The sequence below is a fragment of the Gavialis gangeticus genome, unplaced genomic scaffold, assembly GCF_001723915.1.
Source record: "Gavialis gangeticus isolate Ggan-Ray unplaced genomic scaffold, GavGan_comp1, whole genome shotgun sequence".
NCBI lineage: Eukaryota > Metazoa > Chordata > Crocodylia > Gavialidae > Gavialis > Gavialis gangeticus.
In genome coordinates, this window is record NW_017728992.1 from 190,045,357 (window position 1) to 190,058,626 (window position 13,270).

The window sequence follows — 13,270 nt, forward strand, 5'->3', positions numbered from 1 at the left end:
TTTTTTTTTTTTTTTTTAGTTGCAGTAAACCTTTCCCAGAGGGTTGCAAGACATATTGCAAGTTACTCTATTCTAACAGTTCAGACTCCTTTCTTGAGAAAGTTCAGTTTATAAAGAAACTAAACCAAACAACACTCCCTGTTACTAAAGGGGAATTTTAATGGATCCTTACATGAATTTGGGGAACCCGCTGATCCCATTTAGACTAAACATGCTAGAAGTGAGGAGTGCCAGTGCATAAGAGACTGTTACACTATTATTTAGTATGTTCTAAAATCCTCATTACGGGAGTGATTCTCAAATCAGGGGGCGGTAAGGGGATTGTTATAAACCTCACTGTATTTTGAGGTGTTTGTGGGATTGTCATGCATGTTTTCTTGAGTTTGTTTTACTGCTACGGTGCATGCAGTCTTGTTGAAAAGCTGATGTTGTGCTGAATTCCTTTATCACTGCATAGATTATGATATGCTGTCTATGTATATCTTTATAATACAGGGACATAGTTTAGTCAAAGAAACTGAGAGATGCAGACTTAAGGAAAAATGGAGGAGGCAAACTAGCTACAGATCTCTTGCCATTTGGTTACTAGGGCAAAAGCAATCACCCTTGCCGAACACAGGCAGAAGGGACTATTGCTGGGACGGGCACCCAAGGTACTGTTTGCCTGGCAGGGGGGGAACAGCAGCAACGACCAGCCCCACAATAGCAAAGGCTTCTCAGAGAAACGGGTCATCAGCTAGGGCACGGGCAGGCAATTATTTTGGGCGGAGGGCCACTTAACGAGGTTTGGTTAGCTATCAAGGGCTGCATGAGTAGCCCCGCCCCCTGGTCTCCATCTTGGGACCAGAAGTCCCACCCCAACCCCTGGCCTTTGCCACCGGAAGTCCCTCCCCTTGCCCTCCAGAAATACTCCTTTTGGGATGGGGGGGCTGCCATCTTAGAGCTACAAAAATACTAAATCATACACCAAAAGTCAAAATACCTACTATAACATTTTAATTTTATTACAAAAAATATTTTTGTCATGATCTGTGTTTGTGTAGTGTACATAGTGGAGACTGCATAACAACTCAAAAATAAATTCTTAGTGTTTTATATTGTGTGCATGGTGGGGGGAGTTTGTGAGATGGTGGGGCTGTTGTGTTGGGGAGTACAGGGTATGCTGGGGGGTTGTGTGGTGTTTGTGAGGTGTGGGTGTGTGGCCCTGAAACACTGTCCTCTCCTGCACTCAATGCAAGCAACACTGCAGTGTGGGTGTGTGGCATTTGTGCCCCCCCCCCAACAGAGCAGCAGCAGGCAGGGGCACTGGTGCCCAGCTCCAGCCAGTGCTGCACATCGCAGCAGGGAGCACAGCCCTTGCCAGGCAGTCTCTATTGCCAGTGCTTCCGGCACTTGCACAGCATAGGAGGGAAGCCCCAGGCACTGGAGCTGGCTCCCCCACGTTGCTGCTGCTCCCACTGCATGCCATGGGGGGGGGTGGGCAGTGGAGGAGAGTATGGGAGGGCTCCCCATATCTCCCTCACCCTCGCTTACACCCACACCCTGCCCACCCAAGCTCCATGCTGCAGTCACCGCCCTGGGCAAAGACTCCACACTGCTGCCAGCCCCAGCCCCAGCCCCAGCCCCAAGCTCTTCGCTCCTTCTCAGCTGCAGCCCCGTCCCTGGCCCCAGCTTCCCCATCTGCTGCACAGAGGGAGGGGGACGCCGGGGAAGCATGCAGCAGCAGCAGGGCTCGGCCCTTCTGCCCACGAAGGTGGGAGCAAGGCATAATAGGGTATGTTGGGGGTGGGCATAGGTGCCTTGTTCCCACCCTGGTGGGCAGATGGGCTGGGTGGGGCACAATTTGTTGGTGGGCGCCATGGGCCAAATTAAAGTGCCTGGCGGGCTGCATCCAGCCTGCAGGCTGTAGTTTGCCCACTCCTGAGCTAGGGGAATTTCAGCAACTGGGACAATGCTGATTGGGGGAGAGGTGGGTGAAAAGGAGGGGCTGGCCTGGAGAGTATTTAAGGCCATATATGAGATAGTCATAGTCCTGGGATTATGCCCCAGGCTTTGCTGGAGTCCAAGTTCCCAGCAGTCAAGGCTGGCAGGTTCATCAGGAAGGCTGATCTCTGAAAACAGCAACTAACAACTAAGTTGTAGCCAAATGAGAGGGCGAAGCTTTACTTGTCTTTTTGTTTGATCTTCAAAGTATCTGGTCATTTTTTGTTGTATAACTCTTGCCTTGTATAGAATACTGCTGTTTGTTACCTTACTGTTTGCTTGTGATAAGGCATGATCTCAGGGCAAGTGATATTCCAGGCTTACCGATTCTACGGAAGGGGGGGACCTAAAAATCATTCACAACCCAAGAGGAAGCTATCAGGAGCTGGCAGAGATTCTCTTGATGCAGCTGCAGGGTCTGGGATAAGGACAGCAGAGCCAAGGCTTGCCGATGCAAGGAGTTACCTTAGAGCAAACCTTGGTCTGTTCCTTGGGACAAGCTGCAGGACAGCAGGGAGAAATGTAGGGCTCCAGGGGTGCCTACCAGACAGATCAGCGACAGAGATAAGCAAGTGTGAAAAGCTAAGTGCAGGCTCAGGCTTATCCCTGCCCCCACTGCAAGGAGGTAAATGGGGTGCTGTTCATGCATAAGAGTTATGGAGGGGTGCCTCAAGTCAAATGAGGCTGAGAACCACTGCATTACGGACTAAGCTCATGCTCTACTTGAGTGAAGAGTACAGATTTAGGGAATTTTGGAGAGAAAGCTACTTCCAGAATGTCTGAATTCTGAAGTCAGTTTATTACAGTAGCAGTACCAAGCAAATATTTACACTTGCTTCCCTTTCCTGTACTTAAAATAGGAAACTACTCCAGGAAACATTTAACAGAGGTAAATGGTAGAGTAAGATGTACCCCTCTGAAAACAACATGACCTCTGAAAGCTACTACAAACTAATCAATTTATAAAGATTATTTTGAAATTATTACTGTTTATCTTGATTTCTATAGTTACTATTCTTATTCTAGTCCAACATAGCGGTTCTTCCTCCTTACTGCAACTGTTAATCCTCCACCCCAATTTCAATTTATTCTGTTAATTTATTCTACGTAATAAACCAGTGATCACTACCTGAGCTAATATTGCTTTCTGTGTTGAGAGAACAAATTTCAGTTAACTTCAGTTAGTGAATTAACAGTGAATTTTGAGAGGGCCTGAAATAACAAAAATAGCTGCTAAACTATATCCCTCTACTGACTAGTGTTGAGGAAAGTGGGTCAATGCAAATGCATCCTGCTACCATCTGGAACAGGTTACCCAGAAAGACTGTGGAATCTCTGTCCTTGGGGGTTTTAAGACCCAGGCAGACAAAGGCTTGGCTGGGACGATCTAGTTAGGAATGCTCCTACTTTGAGAAGGGGGTTGGACTAGATGACCTCCTGAGGTCCCTTCCAACCCTCTTTTCTATGATTTTAGCATACAGCAAGCCAGTCATAACATGCCATTTGGTTGCCGGGAAAGCCTAACTAAGAAGGTTGATCGTTTCAATGTACTTCCCAGAGATGTATTTATTCACAATGCAAAAAAACCTATAAAAGCTATCATTAACAACTGATAGTCCCTTGCAAAAAAATGCCAGTATAAGTAAGGAATGAATGGGTCCAAGAGACTGTTTCACGTACCAAGAAACTTAACTCCTGAAAGAGAAATAAGACGTATCTGGGACAAAGGATAGCCTCATCTGTTATGTGAATAGAAAAATATGCTTAGTCCCTTTTAAAAAGAAGCTCAAAACCATTTCAAATGAAAAGTAATTACCTGAGAGCATTTAGAAGGCCTTCTACACTGTTAGGAGGCTGGTCCTTAAGGACTTTGATGCACCCTTTCATCTAGAAGTGAAAACAAATTAAACACTTGGTATCAGGTAAACCCCAAACAAAAAGTGGTTGCTTCATATATATTCTAGATTCCTTTTTGTACATGCTAGTTGTCTGGATGCTGGACAGATAGCAAACATTCAGTATTCTGAGGTCACCCCTTAAAGAAAAACTGGTCATCTAGTGAGGGGCTATGACAAGGAATTCCACACAGTCACACGTAGTGGAGTATCTACATCAAAGTCTGCTGCGTGGATCTGAAGGGAGATTTTTATCATAAAGACTGTTTTCAATTGATGTCTGCCTGTCTCTATGTGCTAGGAGGCGAGTGCACAGGCCATGTAGGAGGGGGGTAGTGGGGTGGCTAAGCCCAGGGCAACCTCCCCTCTCCCCCCTACCCTCCTAGGTCAGTGCAGCAACAGCAGCTCATTATGGTAGGGAAGCAGGATGGCTACTTGGTGCACTGCATCATACCCTGTCCTATGCAGGCCTGGCCACCAGTGGCTGCAGTGCCAGGACTGTGCAGCACCAGCAGGAAGCTGGGGGAGCGGGGAGCTAAGGAGTCTGAGTGCTATGCATCCTTGGCCTGGCCCTGACTGCAGCAGAATGGAGCAGCGCAGGGCACAGCCCTTCCTCCTCAGGCTCCTGGTGGCAGCTGGATAGGATCAACTGGTTGCCTCCCCCACCGGCCTGTCAACAACTCAGCAAAACTCATTAAGTGGCCCTTCCAGACCAAATAATTGCTCACTCCTGCCCTATGCCCAGTGTAATGCAATATTTATTTTTAAATCTGAGAAAATATTTAAATATGTAGGTTTTACAGTACATCAGGCTGTGCATTTCAATTACAGAACAAAAGGAAGGTAAAAGGCTAGAAGACATGTAAATCAGTTAGGATAATGGCAGTAGAAGAATTATGGAACAGTGGGAATAGGCTGTACCACCCTGGGCTGCTGATCTGTCAAACGTTCCAATATTTAATTAAAATTATACAAGCACTTCTAAGGATGTATATTTCTGGATGCTGCTAGATTTCACTGAAAACTTGCTTTTCTGGCTTTTCCTCTTAAAATACATTTGCTTGTGTACTTCAAAGTACATGATGGAATTCTTGCTGTATTGGCAATACAGTAGGATGACTGCATTCAATACCCTAGTTAAGAGCATCTCAAAGGATGTGTATTTGTTACTAATTAGCATACTGAAAAAAATCACCACAAGATAGACGAAGAATAAGTAGTGTACACAGAATTAAATACAAAGATTGGGAGCACCACACTTACATCAATTTTTGAAGTTTTGGCAAAAGCGCCCACTGGATGCACATGGTCATAGAGTATGATGACACCCACCATTACCCTCAGACAGAATGATACTGTTTCCTCATTTGTAAACCTGCTTCTGTATTCACTGTCATGTTAGAACAGACAAATATAATGTTAATAACTGATTGATTAAACACCATATCAGACTTTCACATTTGATGCTGGAAAACAATAGACCCAGTCCTAACACAGAAGTCACATTATCGTACCCAAAGCCTATTATTTATAGTTTGGAACAGCAACTCTCTCAAAGCCAAAGTGGTATCCTACTACTATAACAACCATTTTTCTTAGTATTAGGTTTTCAAATTGTAAGTTTTCTTGTATTCTTTTGCAAAAACAAAACAAATACAAACAAAAAATCTTACTCCCCAAACAGAGACCTTTGGTGTAATCTGTTCCCAGTTCAAGCAGGCCAGGATTTTTGCGGTCAAAAAATTGGTATTGTCTAAAATTAACGAGCGAGGCTTAAGCGCTGCTCATCAGCAGTTTAAGCTGCTCTTAAGGACAGCATAAATAAAAAGTTGGGAGTCCCTTCTTCATAGCTGTCAACACCACACACAAATACTGTGGTCTTCAGCCAACCCCAGCCCTTGCTGCTCTTCAGTTAATAAGGACATACGTTCCCCCATACCCTAACAGGTATATCACTAGCAACTTGTTAAGGATCCGCAAACAAATGGATTTTAAAAACTTAAAGCATAGGAGTTTTGCTTTTTCTTCCACATAGCCACCACTTGCTATATTTACTCTACAGCTACAGCCTTTAAGCTTAGCAGTCTTCATACTGAATATTCGACACCGAAAGGTGAAAGTAAACATGCTAGATACAGTCCTACCTCACCCAAACTCCCAGGAAAGATCAATTATATGCATTGTTTAAGCCATCTCTCAAAATGTGCCCTCGGGCAGTTGTGCTCAGTTTCTACATTTTTGTGAACTATACATGAGGCAAAACCACTCACAAAAGTACCAAAAGGATTTCTAGCTTTCAAACTCCCCTCTACTTCTGAACTTTAAAGTATTCTTAGAGAAATAAAACTGTCGTTTGTGCAGCTAGCCTAAATGAGAAGTTAATCACAACAAGACTAGCAAGGGAATTTGATTTTAACAAGTAATGCCTTTCCTAATTTGCTGATTTATCTATATTTATTTTTCTGTCTTAAAGCATTATGGGCTAGGCTATGTTTGTCTATAGGCCTCTAGGTCATTGGTAAACAAAATTAAGAATTGAATTCAGCTCATACTTACGGAGTTTCCAGCATGACTCTGCACACACTAGCCATGGTGCTTAAACAGTCCGTAGTATTTTCTATGGGTAAATTTTTATTCTGTGAAAAGGAGAAATGAGTTCTTACATGGTGCATCAAGAAAGAATTTTATAGTATAAAAACCTATCACAATTCCAGGTCAGCAAACGCATCAGAATTGGTGTCCTAGTTAAAGAAATGTTAGTACTTCATCTAAAGAAATATAATATTACAGTTTAATATCAGTGATTGAACAGTGATCGACTCTCCCTCCACTATTAGTTTCTTTATTGTACACTTCATTTTGACTCAGCATTGATTTTTGGGGAGTTTGTTCTTCTGTTATTTAAGCAAGGAGCTTAAATGGACATGCCATTCAGAGAGGAAACAAATCTGCCTTGAAAGATAAAACAGCATTTAACTGGAGATTATCTGCTGCAATATTTATAATGACAATTCATTTAAAATAAACATTAAAAAAATTGTACAGAGTGAAAAAATAAAAAGGCAATTTTTTTTCAAAGCTTAAAGTCAAAAACTACTTTTGAAATTGCAGAAGATCTGTTCATTGATTGCTACCTGAATTGTGTGCAACTTTGTCTTTTGGAAGGAAAGCTTACAGGTAAACTCAAAAGTTTGCACTTTTACAGTGAAAAGAGCACAAAATACGTCAGTAGCGCACCGCGTGAGAGGTGGGTGGGTGGTGCAGGTGTCCCAGGTGCCACTCAAGGAGAGGGCTGCCAGAAGGACAGGGAAGGGCAGCCTCACCCTCCCATCCACACTCTGCCTGCACCAATGGTTGCAGGAAGCAGTTGGTGCAGGCAATGTATGTCATAGAGAGCAAGGCATTCTGGGAATTGTAGTTTTGTAGAGCAGCAGTAGAGTTTGCTGTTGTTATGGGGGAAACCAACTCTCATTTTTGCCATCAAAACCAACTTTTTTTTTGCTCTTTTGACATGGGTGTTGGCAGTAAAACAACAGGGCGAAAGTTTCCCCCTGGCAGCAAAAAACTCCACTGTCATTTTAGAGAACTACGATTCCCAAGACACCTTGCATTCCATGACATGCTGCCCAGCTACTGAGTGCTGCCTTGTCTGGAAGCCGGAAGGGATGGGAGGAGGAGAGGGAGCTGTGGGGCAGGGCATGGCGAGAGGACACATTCTTCGGATGTTATGCCTCTGGCAGCGCATCCACTCTCCAGGCAAGAAAAATCTTTTATGGAAGTAGCTAGAGTTACAAGGCACAAAAGTCAAGACGTGGAAAGCTATAAGAACAGAACAGTCACTGTATCAAGGGGTTGTGGATTGTATGTCAGATACTTAAATGAGTAGTTCCAGAACAAAGAGTAAGAAGTTACTTTCACTCTAGGATACTATACAGGTTAAAGATTTATTTTAACCTAAAAGTCTCTCTTTTTTGTAAGTACATTCAACTACAGGCATCAGAAGAAAACACTCAAGGGATCTTGAAAAAAAAAACCAAAAAACAAATCAGAAGTGAACGATCACATGGATACGCACATGTGAACAAACATGGAGCTTTCTTTAATTTGCTTTTCCATTTCAAACACAGGAAAAACACATACACAAACACACACTTCTTCATTTGCTACTGCTTTGCCTTTTAAGAAGGCTTTTTAAATTAATTATGGCTACAGCCAGTAAAGTCACTGTCAAAAAGCCCACAAGCTGTCTATTGCACTTTTCCTGAACAAAATATGTTTTTACTGATTTTTCCAGGCCAGAATTACTATAGGACACCTGCCACATATCTCCTGGAAGGTCAGTTGAATCTGTCCTTTCTTTAAATAAAAAAAAATGTACATGACTGGCTGTAACACTTAATTTTTACAAAATGAGTACATCTGATCTGTAAATTAAATCTGTGAAAAATCTCTTCTGAAAGTCGCCAGGACAGAAACCTGTAACATGGCTGAAATTATTCTTCACAGCAAAGCCACATTTTAAGGTGCACCATCCAATGTAAAGAAAAACCAGTTGACAGATACTCACCTCTGACACAAATTTTGTTGTCGCATCACTTAAGGTTTTCAACATTGGTGTTGCTTCAGCATAGAATAAAGACATTCTGTTTGCCAATTCATTATTTACTTCATTTTCTCCCTCTGCCTAGAGGAAAACAGGTATAAGAATCAACAACAAACTGATTCTTATGTTAAACAAAAAGAATACTATAAAGACAAAACAATTCAGTGCTGAGGGTTTTCTCCATTTTTGGAGGGGTTACCTACTGGGACATTGTTAATCCTCATACGGCTCAAAGTTCTTCTGTAATAGCTGAAGTCATTCTGTATAGCAGGATTTGTCATCTAAAAAATATGGAAGTGAATATATTTGTGACATATTACAAAACAGGATCTAGAAAGCAAATTTATGAAGGTTTGCTAGTGAGAGGTGAGGAGCATATCAGACTTCCAATTAAGTCACTGGGTTTATACAGAAAGCCCAGCGCCTTGCAAGCCTTGGAGCGCTTTAGAAGTACTTATGACATGTATATAACAAAGAACAGGCAATCTTACATTTTCAGAATAAAAGCTAATCTTCAGAGGAAGATCAGATGTTCTAATGAGTCTGGGCTTGTGAGGTAGAGGAAATCCTGCCAGTTTAACTCTCTTAGGTTTAGACTACTGTACCAATACCCAAGCAATTTGGTTTTTGGAGCATTAACACAAAAACTTGTTGGGATGTGGATGCATAGGGTTACAGATGCATGCAAGTGTACTATGACAGAATGGCCAATTTTTAATGGGGAAGGAGGGAGGGGGGAGCAGCAGCAGGAATACAACAGGGGGCAGTAAGACACCATACAGCAGGGGTAGGCAATATTTTTTGGCTGGAGTGCCAAAAAACCCACAATGTCTACTATGTAAGGTGCCGGAGTGCCAGCACACCACAAAAACAGAACTGGGGCAGAGGGGTACATGGCAGGATGCACTGCATGTGTAACACAAATAATCATCATTAATGTTGCTTTTTTTTGTTTTTTACTGTAAATACCAGGCTTTCGAAAAATTCAAAACCTGATGACAATAAATAAAACTTCATGAACTGCCTTGTACTTGTGAATTTTTTTTTCTTGTTAAACATGTGATGAGGGAAAGAGGAGCAGAGAGCAGCAGGCACCAGGGGAGTTGCTGCAGGCAGGCTGGGTTGGCCAGGCCCTTGGGAAGGATGCAGCTGGAGTAGAGCTGGGGTCAGGCAGGGAGTAGGGGCTGCCCCAGGGCTCCACTACTTAGGCCACAGTGGGGGGGACCCAGCAGCACTGGAGGTGGGGCCCAGCTGGCACACACAGCTCCATGGGGATGGAGCACAGCCACCCTGCCCACGAAGGGATGCTGCCTGGATGGGGCAGGACGCTGCGCTCATGGAGCTCCCTGCTTCCTCTGTCTGTGTGCTGGGTACATTGCGAATGGGAGGTGCAGCCACAGGCTGTCCCCCGGGCTCTGGAACAGCTGCAGCAACCGGTGCTCAGGGCCAAGCCAGCCGGAAGCCTGCAGCACAGAGGTTCTGTGCAGTGCCTGCCGTAGCCCTGGCCCCTTGAGGGGAGTTGTGGGTGGGAAAGGCTGGGACCTGGGCAGGCTGAGGCAGCCGTGGTGACTGTTCTCAGGCTCCAGGGGGCTCCCGCAGCCAGGCCCTTGCACTGGGGATGGCTCTGTCCTGCTTGCGCTGTGCCCAGCGTGCAAGGAGGCCAATTCCAGAGAGGGAAGCCCCACAAGCCCAGCATCCTGCCCCAGCCAGGCAGCATCCTTACGTGTGCAGGGTGGCTGCAGCCCATCCCTGAGGAGCTGCACGGGCTGGGCCAGGCTCCACCATGGGTGCCACTGGGCATTCCCACCTGCCTACCCACCACTGCTTGATCCTGCAGAGCCCCAAGGTAGCCCCCACTTCCTGCCCAGCCCCGACCTTCCTAAGGGCTCGACCGGGCTGACTTGCCCACGGCGCCTCCCCCCACACCACCCAGACCCTGTCCCGACTGCTCAGCCCCAGCACTTGGCACCTCAGTGCTGCCCTGGGTGGGACAGGGTGTCTGCCTGCCTAGGTAGCTCCCTCCAGGGGCCAGCTGGGCTGGAGGGCGCAGCCTGGGAGCAGGGGGCAGGGGCAGAAGAACACAGACAGCCTGCATTCTTCTGGCTCCGCCCCGGTGCCTGCCATGGTGCTGGGACTTGTGGTTGCACAGCCCAGAGCAGCAAATTAAAAAAATAATAATAATAATAAACAATTTCTCTGTGTGCCTCCTGGCATGCTGGGAAAAATGTCTCCGTGTGCCACTAATGGCACGCATGCTGGGGGTTGCCAACCCTGCCATACAGACTAGTTTAAATGCAGTTTAAACTGCAAATGTCTGGATATACAAGCCAGTTTAGAACAGTTTAAACCTCTAGAACCATTTCAAAAGTATACCTGGATAATCAAGTATTATTTTGAACCAGTTCTGCGTTACATACAGATACCGAGATTTCTACAACTGGTATGGGGTTGGTCCTCTAAGCATCCCACACTGTACCACTCCTCATTCTTAGCCCACACCAATCCCCATATGGCAACTTGCTGCTCCAGTATAAAGCTAGAGCTCTACTGTCTCAACCTCCACTTGACCGGTGCCACTGGCTACAGGCAGTTCTCAGCCCTTCTTACAGATCTGGTCAATTTCCTTCCACTGGTGGCAACTGACCAGGGCTCCCCGCATCCCAGATATATTTAGGTTGGGTTGGGGAAGCCTGCATGGATGTTTCCTGGCGGGGGAAGCTATCTAAAGGATTCCACTGTAATCAATAAAAGGAAAATCGACTAACTCTTATAATTAGCAGAACTGCTCAAGGAGCTGGGGCCCCAGAGTCCCAGTCCTAGGCACACAGAAGCAGTGGTCCAGACAGCTTCTTCCTGACCACCCCCACACCAAATCAGCCTGGGATGCACTGAACCTGGGCCAGTTCCCTGGAACTGAAGTAAACTGATGAGTGGATCAGAAGAAAGTGTCTTTAAAAGCCACAACAGCTCTGGAGCACCTAGCCCTTCAACAGGTCCCCTGCCCTACACACAAATCTGGATACTTCTAGTCAAGGTACCACCACAGAGATTTCAGAGAGAGAAAGGGGAGCATAAAATTGCAACTGGGTTGAGTACAGACTACTACTACCCACTGCTGGGGGTAGTTCCGTAAGAACTACTTCACAGTTGGGGCGGCTAGGATCTGGAACCAACTTCCAAGGGAAGTGGTGCTGGCTCCTACCCTGGGGGTCTTTAAGAGGAGGCTTGATGCCTACCTAGCTGGGATCATTTGAGCCCAGTTTTTTCTCCTGCCCAGGCAGGAGGTCAGACTTGAATATCTACAAGGTCCCTTCCGACCTGACTTCTATGATTGTATGATTCACTGCAATACCTAAACGGGGAACATTGTCCTTGGAACTCTTAGCAATATATGTGAAGACACCTCTGACCTGGGACAATGACAGCTTGGTTTCTAACCAGGTACTTTCTTGTAACAGTTTGAGTGGTATGTCTGTTCACACCCACAAATGTTAGTTTTGTACACAAAATATAATTTTCCTGGAATCAGGAATGGGACTGGAGTAGGAAGTGTAGAACATGTGCAGGAAAAAGGCAGCAAGCTGCCATTGCACATTTTCCTGCAGTGGGATTACTTACTCAAGGAGGTAAATCACAATGACACAAGCCTCACCCTGTAATGAAGAAGTACATTTATACCATGGGGTTGCCCTGTTTTAGCAACCCTGCACAATAATCCCATACCTAGAAAATACACTCAGCTGTGCAACTATTTTCTTCTGTGACCAGGAATGATTTGGGGTCTAACTAATTATTTTAAAAAGCCAAAAGTCAAATAGGTATTTTTGGACTACTGTCCCCATCCCCCCACCCCACTCACCCTCCCTGCCCCAAGAGACAAGAGAACTATTATATCTTATTCCTTGTATGACAGCAACTATGGACTTTGTGGAATGGCTCTTTTGTTCAAACCGTGGTACAAACAGAATCAGAGATAGCAGTTCCCTGTGGGAGCTTGTCTTGATTCTACTCACCTACATACAACTAAAATAAGGATTTAAAGTTCTACCCTAAGTATATGTTTTAATCTAGCAGAAATGTACATTGGCACGGAGCCAATTTACAGGGCTCTTAAATCTGTCAACACTCCACTTTCATTCCTGCTGGCATCTAATGAAAAAGGGCCTGGCTCAATGAAAAGGTGTGAGATTCTAATTCTCTGCTGAATTTTCAGTTCCCTGTGGCTACTCTAGCTTGATGCTTTAATAAGACTAAGGGAAAGCCTGCACAGAGTTAGATAAAGCTAGGAGACTTCAAAAATTACGCTTTAAGCCATTTTTGTGTGCATACATCTCATACCTGTGTCCCCCACTGCTCTGCCACATTCCAGTGATATTTAACAGCTGCACTTAGTTCCGTGATTTTCATAATAGAAAATGTTCCATCTTTTTCATGACCTATAGCCCACTGGTTTTTAAGTATCTCAAATATTAAGCAAACATCTGAAATAAATACTGGACTAGATCCTCATCTGTAAAACCGAACAGTTAAGAAATGTAGCCAATGTCACAGACAGGTTGTGGCAGTATGTGGAAGAGACCCTAATCTGGCTTCCTTTTGGTCGTTACCTTACTTCAAACCAAAGAATGTACCTTGAGTTCATCAAATCGGAGTGTGAAATGAAGAATTTCTGCGAACTGCTTAGCAAGAGCCTGCTCTCGCTCCAGGTGCTGTGTTGGCGAATATGGAGTGCTTGTCAGGGCTCCCAACAGACCTCGCAATGCTGCTTCTAAAGGACAAAAAAAAAAAA

General features: G+C 44.9%; 1 protein-coding gene across 7 annotated transcripts in view; it reads right to left on the minus strand.

Annotated features, from left to right (window-relative positions):
* The window catches only part of FAM49B (family with sequence similarity 49 member B), a 106,080-nt gene that overhangs the window by 1,297 nt on the left and 91,513 nt on the right, over positions 1-13,270 (minus strand). For all 7 annotated transcript variants that reach the window (XM_019528159.1, XM_019528162.1, XM_019528160.1 and 4 more), the window contains 6 exons: positions 13,113-13,249; positions 8,685-8,762; positions 8,446-8,562; positions 6,435-6,514; positions 5,142-5,268; positions 3,800-3,870 (listed from right to left, as the gene is read on the minus strand). In XM_019528159.1, the coding sequence (XP_019383704.1) occupies positions 3,800-3,870; positions 5,142-5,268; positions 6,435-6,514; positions 8,446-8,562; positions 8,685-8,762; positions 13,113-13,249 (610 nt within the window). The remainder of the gene's footprint in view (positions 1-3,799; positions 3,871-5,141; positions 5,269-6,434; positions 6,515-8,445; positions 8,563-8,684; positions 8,763-13,112; positions 13,250-13,270) is intronic.